The 15,248-nt window shown below is 54.5% G+C and overlaps 7 protein-coding genes across 7 annotated transcripts; 5 read left to right on the top strand and 2 right to left on the bottom strand.

Annotated features, from left to right (window-relative positions):
• Nucleotides 1–567: 567 nt before the first annotated feature.
• AB675_2974 (uncharacterized protein) lies at nucleotides 568–1,797 on the top strand (the record flags this gene model as incomplete). The annotated part of the gene is made up of 1 exon (XM_018142987.1): nucleotides 568–1,797. One exon carries the CDS (start codon nucleotides 568–570, stop codon nucleotides 1,795–1,797), a length of 1,230 nt encoding a protein of 409 aa, XP_017996338.1.
• Nucleotides 1,798–2,450: 653 nt separating this feature from the next.
• Nucleotides 2,451–2,819, top strand: AB675_2975 (uncharacterized protein; the record flags this gene model as incomplete). The annotated part of the gene is made up of 1 exon (XM_018142988.1): nucleotides 2,451–2,819. One exon carries the CDS (start codon nucleotides 2,451–2,453, stop codon nucleotides 2,817–2,819), a length of 369 nt encoding a protein of 122 aa, XP_017996448.1.
• Nucleotides 2,820–3,540: 721 nt separating this feature from the next.
• AB675_2976 (Isoflavone-like protein) lies at nucleotides 3,541–4,611 on the top strand (the record flags this gene model as incomplete). The annotated part of the gene is made up of 2 exons (XM_018142989.1): nucleotides 3,541–4,181; nucleotides 4,236–4,611. 2 exons carry the CDS (start codon nucleotides 3,541–3,543, stop codon nucleotides 4,609–4,611), a joined length of 1,017 nt encoding a protein of 338 aa, XP_017996432.1.
• An 847-nt stretch (nucleotides 4,612–5,458) lies between these two features.
• Nucleotides 5,459–8,065, top strand: AB675_2977 (uncharacterized protein; the record flags this gene model as incomplete). Its single annotated transcript, XM_018142990.1, has 1 exon — nucleotides 5,459–8,065. The coding sequence occupies one exon, from the start codon at nucleotides 5,459–5,461 to the stop codon at nucleotides 8,063–8,065; it is 2,607 nt and encodes an 868-aa protein (XP_017996412.1).
• Nucleotides 8,066–8,881: 816 nt separating this feature from the next.
• AB675_2978 (uncharacterized protein) lies at nucleotides 8,882–10,501 on the bottom strand (the record flags this gene model as incomplete). Its single annotated transcript, XM_018142991.1, has 1 exon — nucleotides 8,882–10,501. The coding sequence occupies one exon, from the start codon at nucleotides 10,499–10,501 to the stop codon at nucleotides 8,882–8,884; it is 1,620 nt and encodes a 539-aa protein (XP_017996398.1).
• Nucleotides 10,502–11,031: 530 nt separating this feature from the next.
• AB675_2979 (uncharacterized protein) lies at nucleotides 11,032–12,033 on the top strand (the record flags this gene model as incomplete). Its single annotated transcript, XM_018142992.1, has 3 exons — nucleotides 11,032–11,142; nucleotides 11,348–11,431; nucleotides 11,482–12,033. The coding sequence occupies 3 exons, from the start codon at nucleotides 11,032–11,034 to the stop codon at nucleotides 12,031–12,033; spliced, it is 747 nt and encodes a 248-aa protein (XP_017996450.1).
• Nucleotides 12,034–12,194: 161 nt separating this feature from the next.
• On the bottom strand, nucleotides 12,195–14,140 carry AB675_2980 (Translation machinery-associated protein 64; the record flags this gene model as incomplete). The annotated part of the gene is made up of 2 exons (XM_018142994.1): nucleotides 12,195–13,044; nucleotides 13,107–14,140. The coding sequence occupies 2 exons, from the start codon at nucleotides 14,138–14,140 to the stop codon at nucleotides 12,195–12,197; spliced, it is 1,884 nt and encodes a 627-aa protein (XP_017996410.1).
• Nucleotides 14,141–15,248: the final 1,108 nt, after the last annotated feature.

Below are 15,248 nucleotides of genomic sequence, written 5' to 3' on the forward strand. Positions count from 1 at the left end.
TGGCGTGGTAGGGAAGGCAAAATTGAGGAAATCGAGTACGACCAGTCTGCGAAGGTGTGTCTTGCGCCAGTAATTATGCTTTCGGTCGTTCATGTTTGAGGACATTTGGACAAAGCAGCATGATTGGGACGGACAGCATAGGTACCGTTGATCCTACAAATTAATGGCGGCCTCGTTTCATACGATCTTACCATGCAGATACTTCTCCGAAGGCGTTGACCACATTCGTCACATTCGAGCTTACAAGGTGCCCGCGCTGTGCAGTAGACAGGCTTCGAGTCATGAGCGTTACGTCCGTATCATGACTACAGCCATCCAACAGAACAACCGCAGCTAACAATACATCTTTGTGGCCGATGTCGACGGTGCTGTTTGCTAATGAAGGCACGTCATGGCAGCAGCCCTGCACCATGAAGTACTTATTACTTACCGCAGACTACATCGCTTCGCATCAGGCATCGAAAGAATCAAACTCAAGCCCTAGAAAGACCCTTCGCAACGAAGCAAAGAGCCACGAGCAATACTACGAACATCTCAAAGCCTAAGCGTGAAATGCGAACCTCCAATATGCATCTGGCATTGAGCCTCTACTCTTGGCTCCTCCTGCTGCTGATTATCCTACCTGCCCAAATCAACGCCGAACTCACCACGGTTACCTACCCACTCACCACCGTTACTCGCCCACAATTGATCATCACCCACGCGGGCTTTGCTACTACCAGGCCAGCCACTACATTCACCTGGGGACCTACCACTGTTACTGGCAGAGTTATGCCCAGCATTGTCAGCACGAAGTTCTCCACTACCACTTTGCCGGCGACGACGAAAACTTTGCCACCGACCACTTATACCTACCAAGACACCACTCTCTCCAGGGCAGCTACGACATTTGTTCGTTCACGGGCCACCACTATCACCGAGGAACGATTGATCACCGCCCGCGATGTGTACATGAGCGGAGATTCTGACCTGTGGGTGGCGGCGACATTGGTCTATACGTCAGACTTTTGCAAAAAGGGCGGCGCGTATCAGAATTGTGCACGGTCGGCTTATGATCATGTTTTGAGCCAGGAGGTTGGTGGTCCGACAGCGACTGACAGTGCAGCGGACGCGGGTAGTGGAGTAAAAGTTGTGCCTACTACTGTGTCCACCACACCCACAGTTTCAACAGCTCCTGCTGGGTCTCCGACGGGCATCCGCAGCGGGACACAAACAACGCTCAACACGGCGTCGACATCTCCTACTACTATAGCGACCAGTCCCGCCACTGTATCAAGCACTCCTACAACGACATCAACCACGTCTACCACTGTGTCAAGCATTCCCTCTACTCCAGCAAGTTCCGCCACTGCTTCAACTGCCCCCACAACCCCAGCAGAGTCTAGCAATGCGGCTCAGGCGATGACGGCCGTGGCAACTGGTACTGGTACTTTCGCGTTCGAACCAGGCTCAAGCAATGTTACCACGACATACCAGCCAGTGACCTCATTACCCTCAGCACACTGCACCGGCTCGCCTATTGTTCAAGGATGTCTACCTACAAGTCAGTGGAGTGTATTTCCTACTTACATCTCGTCGTTGAAATCATGGTCCTACTACACAATCAGCAATCGCACTCAGACTGCGAATGCAACCGGCAGTGGCTACGTCGTGACCACCTCGACGGCTGAGGGATCTCTAGACACCGCAAGCTCCTCCGCCACTGGCACATCGCCTTCTACGATCGATACCACGAGTGGCGGCACTTCCGCGCCTACCCCGACATCCGTCACGAGCACGACGAGTAGTGCTGTGTGAGTTGATAGTACTGCGTCTGATGATTGAGAATTCGGTCGTCCGTTCTTAACAGAATACCCACTGGCGTTGGCGAGGACTGGAGATCTACGTGAGGGTCTTCATGGCGCAGGACGTGTATTTGGACGAAGGGAGGTTTGCAATTGCGTTCAAAGATTGACTGCTTAGCACTGGTCATTCGAGGGGTCCACAACTGATATAGTATAGTGGCGATCGCTGTTCAGCGCCTGGACTGGTGTTACTAATACCTTTATACATCTCGTAGCAGGGGACCTCATAGATATGCTGAATTTCAGGTACATCTCGCATTATCGCTGCCCCGTACCCTGTCCGCCGAAAGGTCTTCCGAATCGACGACGGTCAAGAGCCAATAAGTAAGCTTTTGTGTTCAATAAGGCTATGCTCGCCTTGACCTGGCTAGAGAAAACCGGCTACAGCCCGTCAAGTCTGTTGTTTTGCTCGGGTTGAAGTGAAGCATCGGCTGTCGTATGGAAGTCGAGGCGGAGCACTCACTAGCGTTTGACATTGTTCGTTGTTGCCGCACTCTGGCAGCGTGATCAGATGTCTCATGAGATACTTATATCCGACTCTCACTGTTCGACCTCGCTCGACTGAAGACACCAGCAAAACCGCGAACCTCCATAGAACCGCCCACCATGAGGACCGTCAACTTGCTCGCCACCCTCCTTACCACACTCACCTTCCTCGCAACCTCTGTCGGAGCACTCTACACCATTTCAAAAGGTGCCTACGCCGACGCCACCTCGCCATCTACCATCAGCACGCCCTCAACCACGTCGTCTACCTCCTCAACATTCTCCCTCCCACCGGGTGTAACAATGCCCCTCCCAGCATGGCCTCCCTCGGCCAATAACCCGCCTCCAGCTCACCCTTCAACAACGAAGACAATCTGCTCCCCGGATCCCACGGCTGGGGCTTTCATTGCGCCTGTGTTTCCGCCGTGGTCGACTCCGACGACTACACTCAACTTTGTGACAACTAGCTGCTGGACTTTGGTTGAGTAGCGGCTGCCTGGTGATGGGTCGAGGTTCTCGGTGAAGGGTTAGGACGAATATGGTGGTAAGGGAGCTATTAGTGGTCTGGCATGGGCAAGGCGTAGTGAGGAAAAACTTCATCGAATATGGTCTTCTTAATCATTCACTGATCGCTCGTTAGGTGAGCATTAGAGAGGACAATCATATTCACTTTTCCTGCAGTGTCTGGAATGCTACTCGGACTTATAAGACCTACCTACCTTTTGTCGACGCGATAAGTGCCTCGTAGGCTGATAGAGGCGTTGGACATCGGAAGCCGAATGGCATGATTGGTAGAGACCTGATGGGTAGCCAGTCAGCCAGTGTCTGTTTTTTCCTTGTCATCCGGTCTCCCGACACTCCGCTGTACCACCTTGTCATCCGGTCTCGGCTGAGGTTGCCTGTCATCCGGCTTGCCAAAGCCCGCACGACACTTTCCCCTACAGGCCAGATCCCGTCTCGTAGGTAGGTATGACAGTGGGCGCCCTCCATGTCCTGAAGTGATGCCGACGGTCCTGTCCGCCTGGTTGCCTCCTTCGCTGACTAAAGTAACATGGTGCAATCTTGGGTGACTCGGCGAATTGCCGTATTGCCGTGGAGAACACGATCCAGCCGCCCATAACCTCCTGAGCTTCATGTTGATCACTATTATTAGTCTTGAACCATTCATTCGCCGAACAACCACTCAGCCCGAGCCCCAAACCCCGACAACATGGCAGCCGCAACGCGAAGCATCCTAGCCTTTGGCGCGACAGGCAACATCGGCAAATTCATCATAAACGAGCTTTCCAAGGCCCACCAAGCCGGCACTTTCTCACGTCTCGCCATCTTCACATCCCAATCCACAGTCGACAACAAGTCCACCATTATCAACGACCTCAAGTCTCGCGGCGTCGAGGTCTTCGTCGGTGACATTGCCAACAAGGACACCCTGAGGTCTGTCATCAGCGGCCAAGCCAAGGCCCTGAATTCCGGCAAATCTGACGCTGCATTCGACACCATAGTCTCTGCCGCCGGTCGCCCTGCCATCCTCAGCCAGATCCCCATCCTCGAGGTTGCGGAACAAGTTGAGACTGTCAAGCGTTTCTACCCATCAGAGTTCGGCACGGACATCGAGCATCCAGTCACCAATGACAAAGAGCCACCGCATCAGCTGAAACTAAAGGTTAGGGCCTATGTCCGGGAGAACATCAAGCGCTTGAGTGTCACCTATCTGGTCACCGGACCCTACCCGGAATTCTGGTTCAGACAAACGCCACCGTACCCATGGACGGGCGGTTTCGATGTCAAAGCCAAGAAGGCCGTGTTACTTTATGACGGAAAGAGCGAGATTGCGTTTACTTCAATGCCAGAGTGAGTCGCATTCGCGTTTACTGTCTTTCTGCGCGAGCTAATTCCTTTCCTCAGCGTGGGCAAGCTATTAGTTGCATCGGTCCTTCACCCGGAAGAATCACACAATCGTGCTCTGAAGGTTTGCTCCTTCACAACTACGCCACTTGACGTGCTCGCCGAGTTTGAGAAGCAGACAGGCGGCGAAAAGTGGCAGGTCGAGTTCACTAATCGGGATACACTTCTGAAGAAGGAGAAGGAAGCGTACGAGGTAGGCATACCGCAGGGGACAGGTCACACACTGCGGAAGATCTGGGCAGATGGAGGGACGATGTACCCGGAAACTGGCCACGATAATGAGAGGATCGGTGTGAAGGAGAAGGATATGGAGAGTCTGGAAACCTTGGTCGCAAGAGCGATCGCGGAGCAGACGGGTAATGAGGGGAAGCTGTGAGTGCTTCAAGACCAGCACTTTTGAGATCTGGTGACTTCTAGTGGTAAGTAAGACTTTCGTTGGCGACTACGTGATCACTGACTGGCTCAGCAGATAGCAATGCCAAGAACTCACTACCAGCACTTCTCAGGCTTGCTACATGTCCCACAAGCACTGCCCCGTGCTTCCCCTAACGGATGGAGCTCGTATGAGACTGATCATCATGGGGACATAGGTTTTATTGACTCAAATGCAGATTCACAGAAGTCGAAATTAAGTCCTCCCGGGAACCATTTCAAAAATTCTGGGGATTTCGCTGGCACGGATGGGGACTGGCTCAGATCGGGATCCCCACACCACTCATGCGCCCTACCTACCTGGCCCCGTCTTCCTAAGATACTTGCGATGCTGGGGAGGCGGAATTGGGCGTTTCGAAATTTAGAACTTGATATGACCATAGACGCGATTGCCAAGACTTCCGGGGATCATCCAGACCTGTCATCACAACACTGCTCATGGGTCGTGCGAAGCATTCCCAGAGACATACGCGTTCTCCTCCGACCTGGTTCTGGGATTGGGACTCTACAGCCGGAGCTTAAGCCATGGTCGACGACGACATACGCAAGGAGTCCTGCGATCAAGGTACCGTTTGCACCGCCTCAGGCGCTGAACAAGCGGCCTCGGTCGCGCGGGATCTAGGTCGCGATGCATCGGCTGTGCCACTCGAATGGCCCGTTTGCTTGGAATCTGGTTTGCGATGTGCCCAAATGCATATCATCGTGCTCGTACTCCCGTACCAGTAACTCCTTGTGCCACTAGTTCACCCTTCTGACAGACGACCAAAATGCAGAGACCCTGCAGGACTACGATGCTGGCCGTACTAACCGGACTTCTGTCTCTTATAGTTGCCGCATACAAGACAGGCCTACCTCCATCTTGGGCCCAGCCAGATTCGAAATCTACAGTCCACCGGACCCGTCGACCACCTCACGGCCATCTGCGCAAGCGTCATGGCATGTACGATGGACACGAATTGCGGACGCCCAACACGATCGTCCATGGAGTGTGTCCGGTGAGGAGATTCGAGGAGCAAAGGGCACCTACGCACCTGCTCTTCAACATCTCCACTACTGCGACATTGGATCTCAGCCCTTTCCTGCCGGAGGCGCTGCATAATGGCAGCACGATCCCGGTGCTGTTGGATGTGTTGTCGGACTGCTCCTGGCTCGCTGCCACGGATATGGTGTGCATTGACCCCGCTGCGCCTGAACTGGCGAATACGTCCAGCACAAGCGATGCGCCAGATAATGATACTACACCATTGGACAATTGCTTGCGCGGACCAGGATACACTTCAGATTATGTCGCAGCGATCCTCAGGGACGTCAATGCAACGGATGGCAGCGGCCAGGAGCAGAAGTGTACGCACTATCTTTCGGGCGACGTGACGGGCTCGGTCAAGAGTGTGGCGCTGCAGCTGGATTCGGCCTTGCAAATTTCTCCCGTAAGTATCGACTCAAATGCGGGCGACGAGCTCGAGAAAGAAATGTCGGCATTGGCTGTCGACATGATCCTCGCCAGGACCTTTTCGGCGCCCTCCCCGTTGGGCTTCATTGACTTCCAGCACTACTATGGTGCAGGTAGCGGTGTGCTTGGGCTTGGGACAGATCAGCTTCAGGCTGGTAATAGGTCGGCCCCGGTGTCCTTTCGAGGCTCAAAGTCGCACGTCCAGTCGAGCAATAGGGACTTCTTGGGAGATATACTGTCTACTCCAGCCTGGCAGGCGGACAACTCGTCTCGAGCCATAGTCGGATTGGCACTGCCCAGAGACGGTGATGTCGGAAGCTTCACTGTTGGGGCGTCGGTGCGCAATACTACGAATGCAAACGATATCGCGGACGGAGGTGTCATCAGCATGCTGCCTGCTGGGTCTGGACCTGCCTTCCGAGCTGTCAACTCCTGGACCCTGAAGGATGATCTCAGGCACTTACAATGGAGCTTCCCAAGCGTGAGCGTAAGTGTCGCCGCGAACGAGACGCAGCCAGTGGCATTGAGAAGGTCTCTCGACTCCGCCAGAAGACTGAAGGTCGCATCCGAGCTCGATGGCGATGAGCTAAAGCATCATCGACGCGATCTCCAAGGCGGCGAGCGGTACTTTATCGATACCGCTTTGCCCGTCATTTGGACCACGGACGCCGTGGCAGCGTTCGTGGCAAATCTGTTCGATCCTCCTGGTTGGATCGATGGGCCAACAGCCAGCGCTATGCAGCAGCCCGGCACATACCGTATCCCTTGCGATGCTACGCCACCATCCTCAGTTGCGATCATGCTTACTGACGGAAAGCGATATGTCTCGGTGCCGATGTATCCAAGCGATTTGATTGTACCCATGCGCCTACGAAACACCGACAACGGCGAATTTACGAACTCATGTATGAGTGCTTTTCAGAGCGGTGACTGGCAGCTTTCTGTTTCGGATGGGACCGGCCCAGTCCGTCGACACAATGGAACCGATGGGGACGTGACATTGAGAAGGCTGGGCTGGCCGTTCCTTCGTAACGTGTTGCTGGACTTCGACTTTGAGAAAGCGGAAGTCGGTGTTTCGGTGCGGAAATGGCCCAACGGCGAAGATGGGGCTAGTAACAAGACAGGCGTGAGCACGACGACTCTTGATGGACCAACGACGTTCACCACCAGTACGACGCCCACCTCGAGCGGTACCAGCAGCAGCAATTTGAACGTCACCGACAGTACTGGGTCATCAAGCTTGTCAGCTAGTTCTGCTGCCACCGTATCCGCGCCAGGTGGTTCCAGAGTGACAACGTCGACGGACGCCTCATCGATGTCCCCGCTGTCTTCCGTGGGGATAACATCCACGACTACATCGGCCACAGCTACAATCATGCCGATCCCACCCATCAGTTTTCCGAGTACAGACTTCACTCACACGACGGTAACAGACACCTCGGCCTCGGTTTCCAGCCAGTCCTCCACCGCCGTCTCGTCCACCTCATTTGTGTCTCCCTCTCCTCCGCCATCCACAGCTTCGTCCGCGACCCCATCAGATCCGTCGACCACTTCTCCGACAACACCCACACCCACAAGCGCACCCACCGAGCAGCCTCTACTTCCACCCTCCTTCCCTCCAACGTCAGACGTCCATACTATTCCCGCTTCCACATTCGACTCCGCGTCTTCAACCACACCTCCAACCCTTGAGCCACCGCACCCACCGCTCTCCTTCCCACCAGCATCATACACCCACACCACAACGCTCACCACCACCTATCACGACCCGTTCTTCACGCCACAGTCACAACCTCAGTCACAGGCCGGTCCTATCGTCGTGCCCGTTGAGCCGTCGTCGGGTGGTCCTGTTGTCGTGCCCCTTCCTCCATCATTCAGTGGAGCTGCAACTGGCGATCTGAGTCCTCCTGCGGGGATGGAACGTACGGCCGAGGCAGGCGGGGGATAGTGACCGATTGCTATACTCGTTGGGCGTGCGACGTACGATGGGCTCACTACCATAGGCCTGGGGCGGCCTTGGCATATTATCTGCACCAAAGGTTCGGTTCGCGATGATCCACGTCCCCTTCACTGGCCCGAGCTTACCCTGGGACAAAAGCGGGGGAGATACGACAAATATTCGGATAATCAGCTTTGAAAGTCGGGGAGGCAGATCAACGGTGAGGGAATCGGATCGTGTGTTTTGAGCCGCTGGAATAAAACGATAGAAGTCCCATCAGGGGGAAGGTGGTTTGCCTGTTTCGGAATGCTCACAGCTGCCGACGATGAAGGACCATTCATTCGCAAGAGCGCCGGGCAAGGGATCTACAAGGCTAGAACATACAGCTGGAGACAGGCGAATGAGTCTTCGAGAAACATCGTATCATTAGCATTCAATGCGCGCATTAGACATGATACATTACTTGACATAAACACCACCCAGACCCCAGCAAGATTATCCTGTTGTACATAGTACCACATACGCCGCGTCAACCTCCTTCCATGCATTCAGGCATTCATGCATCCTGCTTCCATTCAAACATCAACTTCATTACTCACTTCATGCTCGCGTGTTGGTATTCGTGCTATACTTTTGTTGTTTCGCGCAGTGAACATCAGTAGACATCAAGCGTCGCTACCATTGCTCGTGTCCAAGAACGAGCAGGTAGTGGGCCGCTCGCACCGGCGATTGGTGTACCCGATCGAATCTGAGGGGCCCTTCAGCAGGTATCCGTGCTCATGAACGAGGGGTTTGCGTGTGTTGCTCCCGCTAAAAATCCCGTCTTCAAAAGACGTCGTCCGGCCAGTTCCATGAATTCCTGGATCCAGCTGGTACATTGTTCTCCGTATCCTCTTGCTGCGAACGACCTGGAGATGGCATAGCGCGAATGCGCTTCATCGTTCCAGTATCGGCAGGCGGCGAGTACACATTGGTGTTGGTGTTAGTCTTGTTGGTGAGAGCTCCACGCCCAGGTAGTGGTGGGACTGGGGGAATGTCTGCCATCATATGGCTCCTTGTTGACTTTCGTGTGGCGGGAGCTTGGCGATGTTGACCGGGGTTCTTGTCTTCCAATGGCAGGTGGTACATGGAGCGTGACGCAGCCACTTGCAGATTTGCGCGCGACTGAGCTTGTTGCTCACGCAGAAGAGCTCGTAGCTGGTGGTTTTCCTTTTCTAGCTCTCGTCGGCTAGGTCGCTTTCGGTGATCCGTAGTGCGATCTTCTTCACTGATCTCTACTGGATCAGCAGGTAGAGCTGTGCTTGTAGCAGGCCCTCGTCGACGCTTAGTCGCGGGGGTGATTGTGCTGGTCTGAGATGTGCTGCGCTTTTTCTTCAAGGTCCGTTGCGGACCACGAATTGTAGCGTGTGGATCATGGACTGTACCGCCACCGTTGGATTTCTGCTTCTTTGTACCGAATTGCTGCTCATAGGCTTCTTCAGCTTTCCTCTTTCGCTCGTTAAGCGCGTCGAGTTGCTGGACTTTCGCACTATCTGATGAATCTGCGTCACTACCGGATGCGCCGAACAACTTGTGCATGCTCCATGTTGATATGCTCTTGCGCAAGCCCTTTCGCTTGGGTGTCTTGTGATCGGTCACATCGGTCTTCTCTGCCTCAGCCACTGGCTTCAAGCTGCTGGCGAACTTTGACAGTCGTTGTCTGATCGTGGCAGGCGTTGTGCATTGTGGTCGGAAGTCTGACAAGTCTGAGGAGCTAAGCGAGTCTGTAGAAGGTCGGGCGGCTCTCGGCGTAGCGTCAGAGTCCTCAGAAGCTAGGTCGAGACTGAGTCGGTCACCATGCTCGTCCCACGTAGATGATACCCCAACTGATCTAGTATTCATGCTGCCTTCCAAGAATTTCGAAGGGCGGACTGGAGTCTTGCCGGACTTCGTCTCCTCAACATCGCGTGTCTGAGGTCTACCTCGACTCGTCTTGGGGCGTTGGATCTGGGCATTGTCGTTTGAAGTGCGGGCAAACGGCACCAGCTTTTGCTGATCTAGTGAGTCAGATGAATCGTTTGAGGCAGGTATCAAGATGAAGTCATCGTCGTTGTGTTGTGTGTAGTCTTGACCTTTGCTTCCTTCCCATGCCGCACGCTCCTCAAGCACGAAATCTGGTGCAGTCGATGGCTTTGCCGGCAAGGGCTTGCGGGTCACGGCTGCTTGGCGCAATCGTGACGAACGACGCTGTGTGGGTTTGGTGGGCGACAGACTGGAAGTGCGCTCCGGGTATTGTGCAGACGACTGAGGCGAGACAATGTCATTATGGCTGCCGAGGTTTCGTACGCGGGACTGGAAGAGTTGTCTCGGAGAAAGAGGTGCGGCTGAGGAATGCTGCGGATCTGTGCGTGGTGACTTGTTCGAATGTGTCGCCGCCAGCAACGCGGCCAACTCGTTGCGATTCATCGCGGCCGCTCAGCTATAATCGACCCGAGCGCATGTCTCTAGCGAGGTTGTAGGCGAATGGCAATGCAGCAATGGGTTTGAAGTCAAGGATGTATCCAATGAACGTTTGTTTGGATTTCTTCGAATTGGGAAGCCGTTGCCAAGGCCTAACGGCAGTTGGGGAAATGAACAGGTTACCCAAGCGTTCAATTGAATCGTCCTTACCTCCTGCTGCCTGCAAGTTCCCGACATTCTGGCATAGTTACAGACACTGTCCTACAATGAGGAAATGAGCAACAAAGCTCTCCCGGACCATTCTGCGATGCGACGCGGTCGAGATAGGTGCAATGCACCGCGAACGCAGACCCCCACTTGTTCGATCTGCCTCATCACGCAATACGGAAGAGATATCCATCGCATCAAGACCTACTGACATCATAGCATCGTCCTTCACGTAGGTTGTGTCTGAGCAACGACAGAAGAGTAGGTCGATCTGTTCTGAGTGCAGACGTTGACGAGACTTGTCAATTCAAAGACGGGCAGTAGACGAAATGTCCGAAGGCCAGAACCCTCGATCTACAGCGTTGAGCACCACCGTCTCCGGTGTCGCCGCCACAGCGCTACGCTGGAGCCCGACGGCTTGGGCCAAATCATGGATCTTGGTAAGTCTCAATCTGCTTTGGCATCAGTGTCGATTGCAACACGTCAGAGGCCTGTGACTCGAAGCGGCACCAAGGATCTCTGAGTTGGCACCTTGAACAGCCAACGGACAAAAGGCCATTGCGGCAGACAGACCCATGACCTCGAGTCTATGACCACTCGCCTTCATCATCATCCTCCTGGAACCAAACTAACCTCCCGGAACAGTACATCGGCACCCTCCTACACGTTCGCCCCACCATCCTCCCACACCTCGCCCCCCTCCACAACATTGGCGAACATCTCCACGCTGTCCATATCTACACGACCCCCGCCCGCCAGGCAAAACCCGCTCCGTGGAGGCCCACCACTACTGCTCCCACCTCTCCAAAGACTTCCGGCAATGCCTCATCTACGACTCCAACGCCCGCAACGCTCGCCTTATCGGTGTTGAGTACATGATTCCCTACGAGCGCTTCGTCAAACTTCCCGCCGAGGAGAAGAAGTACTGGCACAGCCACGTCCACGAGGTCGAGAGCGGGATGCTGGTGCTGCCATACCCGGAGGGTCATGGTCGGGAGGAGTGGGATCGATTGGAGACGCAGGCGTTGGATGAGGTGAGGGGGTGGTATGGGAAGATTTGGCATTTTTGGGAGGTCGATAGGGAAGGCGAGGCGGGAGGTTTTCCCTGGGGCGAGCCGGTTCTGATGGGGAGTCTGACGGATAAGAGGCAGGCGGATGTGGATCAGTTGATGGACGGGAGGGATCGGGAGTTTGGGGTGAGTACGAAGGGGAAGAGGGAGATGAGGGAGAAAGAGTATGGTGATTTTAGGAAGATTGAGGTTGCGGAGGGTGCGGATTCGTGGTGGAAGGAGGCGGAAGATGGAGGGAGAGGTGTTTACGCTACGCAGTAAGAGATTCTCAGGGAGAGAGGTGCAGAATCTGTCGGCCAGGGCCACCCCAGCTGAGCTGGTCCCGCCCAGCGTGCGTAGGCTCAGTCGGCCGATTGATACGAATCGAGCAGAGCTTCAACAGTCGACGAAGGTCTATGATGTCGTAGCGGCGCTCATCGTGACTACCGACCAGGCTGCGCGCCCTTCTTCTTCTTCTTTGTTTTGTCATCGACCTGGACCCACTCCGTATGGACGCCTCGCTTGACCAGCTCTGATCTGACAATATCGGTCTGGTCTCCCTGCACAGTGATCTCCATCGTACCAGGCTTGCCGCCCATGAGCTGGCCAATAGAAGCAGAACCTGCGCACTTTTTCTGTAGCTCGGGCGCTAAGGTCTGTGGGTTGAGACCAAATGTCTCGAAACCGGAGATTCGTGTCACTGTCTTCGTGCCTGTCCGTTTCTCGATCGTGATGAGAACACTAGGTGGCGGGTACGGCTTCGGCTTGATATTGTGTGCCGAGAGTGTAGCGGCGGGATCTGCAGGATTGTACTCCTTGGACGCTGGAGGCTGTAGTAGAACCCAATGCGGAGCCATGAGTATTGTGTCGTCGGAGATCCGACGGGAGAGGACATCGCGGCCTATCTCGCCAGCAGCAAGTATGGCATTGTCTTCTGAGGAGGAACCGTTGAGGATGGTGTTGGCGATGAAAGGATTCAACTTGATATGTCGTTTTGAGGATGTACCTTGTGACAGCTCAGGATTGGCAGTTATGTAAGTCTTCAGTGTCTGCGAGACCTGTGCGCCGGAGTAGAAGCCATGTTTGGACGGGAAGAGATCTGGATAGAGCTTTGGTGATGGACGGAACAGCGTTACAAGCCGGACGTCGGAAGCGTGTGTGCCATTACTGGTCTTACTGTCGTTGGGTGGTTTCGCAGCTGCCGTTTTGGGAGTCGGCAGGGAGTATGGCGTGAAGACAAGCACTTGTTGATCGTCGAAGTCGATATCATATATCCTTGTCTCGCCGCTTGATCTTTGGTTTTGATCAGGACCTCCTTATCCAGCGCCTTCAAGAATTTCTTCACGTTCTTCCACGATGTGTTCTTGATAGTGTAGTGAGGCGAGTCGTACCGCAAGAATGGCTTGATCATTTTGTCGATAACACCGGCCTGTCCAATTGGAAAGTCGATACCATACCTGGGAGGTGGACTCCCTGATTTCTTCGCACTTACCACAGAGAATAGGAATGCTTCTTTGAATGCTGCGTCAACCTCGGGTGTCGTTGGCACATGCTCTGTGTCGCCATTAGGCTGCTGTGTCTCATTTTCTGTGTGCTCTTCCTCTAGAGGGGCCACGAGCGAGACTCCGCCCTCTTCCTGGGCAGCGTCCTCCTCATCATCGTCAAGATCAGCGTCCTCAATGCCTGTGGCCAGCCTCGAGGCCAAGCCTGACCAGCCTTCGATCGCCGTCGGGGCAGCGCGGCCTCCGACACCACTTTGGCTCCAAGTCCACAGTTCGTCTCCCTTCCAGTGTATGCCCTCGACCGCGGCGCCTTTCATACCTTGCACTCGACCTAATGCACTGACATCTATTTTGCACGTTCCAACCCAAACTGGTACCGTATCATTCTGCATCCCAGCAACGGCAACCACAGCGCCAGGACTGGCTCTTTCAGGCCATGGTGGACCACCGAACAGGCCAGGAGTCATCAGGTCTGCACCCGTCTGCAACTTCTCGATCACGAAGTCTGGTGTGTGCAATAATGGGACTAAACCAGGGTTCTGCCACAGTGTGTAGACCGTAGGATATAATCTCACCTCTTTCCCATACTGTATCCAGAGGATTCGTTCTTCGAGGCCGGGGTGTGATCCTACGTATACTGTTCCCGACACCAACGTGGCTGTCGCTCCGGCAAGTGTTGTGAAGCGTGCGCTTTGTAGATTGTCTGGCAGGAGTGACGAACGTATCGAAGACAACGTCGGCGCTGGTGAAGCATCACTCGCATTCTCTTGCTCCTGGTCAGAGGGTACGATGACCTGATAATCCGCGATTATTTGGTCGGCCAACTTGCGACGATCTGAGGACCGGAGAGGCGACAGATTCTTGATCTGAGGCTTCTTCTTGAACATTTTGATCTGCCTAGAGGATCGAGAATTGCTTTTGGATGAAGTCCAAGCCTGCAGCGGTAGTAAATATTACAACGCGAAACCTGGTCCAGCTCAGGATAGCACGTCGGCGCCACAGCAGGATCGCACATGCGAACTCGTGTCGAATATCGTAATTGGAGACAACTACTCGACCCCCGCACGGGAATAAGTCTGCTAAGTCCAGTATGGCTCAACTTCACGTTCGCACGGACACGGAGTCATATCACGTCGAGGTGTAGTTCCGACCACTGCATCAGGCCTAGAATCTTCAGAGGCCGGATTCTTGGTTCATGGCACCACGCATCCATGGGATAGGGTATCCCACCGCCGTGGATCTGGACCACCTCAAGGGGCTTCTACAGCTTGAATGACTCGGTGTTGGCTTCTGTGACGGCATCATCTGGCAAGTCATGACTCACATGGCTTGGGTGCACGCGGCGGCGTTGCGTGCGACCGGCCGCTCGATCTCTGCTGAATGACGGCCAAAAGCGTTCGACAAACTCCCTCGAGACAAAGGCTGCACTCTGAGGCACACTTCGCCTTAGTTCTCGGCGATTCGTCACTGCGAATGCAGCGACCGGGTGACGCAATGTCTTCGACTTCCTTGCACATCGTAAATGCCGACTACGAATCAATCCCTTCGTGATCTCCTGCATATCGCCAGCGCCTTGCAGCAGGCAACGATCGGTGGTAAGTGGGATGCGAGACTACCCTTCTTACGACTTGGCACTTTCCCATTCGAGTCGCGCCGAACAACAACATCTGGTAGTATGTGTCTGGAAACTTTGTCTCGAGCATTGGGTTTCAGCAAAGCGCCGGTGTAACCGCTGGCCTTATCATCGCGCAAGCATCATCCCAACCAACATCACGACTTGCCTTAGGCTCTCATTCATACGTATCTGGCGCCTTTGTCAGTGCCAGCAAGCGTCCTGACCTGGACAGCTTACCACCAGGACCCGTCTCAACAAAGTCGATGCAAGTACATGCGCCTCAAATCGCACAAGATAGATATTGAATGCACGCGGTGTCTACTGGCGTGCATTTTCTGGTTATGTGATCAAGGCGCCTGTGCGTACTCCGTGCCAGGGCT

Source organism: Cyphellophora attinorum, assembly GCF_001299255.1.
Source record: "Cyphellophora attinorum strain CBS 131958 chromosome Unknown Contig31, whole genome shotgun sequence".
In the NCBI taxonomy this organism is placed as follows: Eukaryota; Fungi; Ascomycota; class Eurotiomycetes; order Chaetothyriales; family Cyphellophoraceae; genus Cyphellophora; species Cyphellophora attinorum.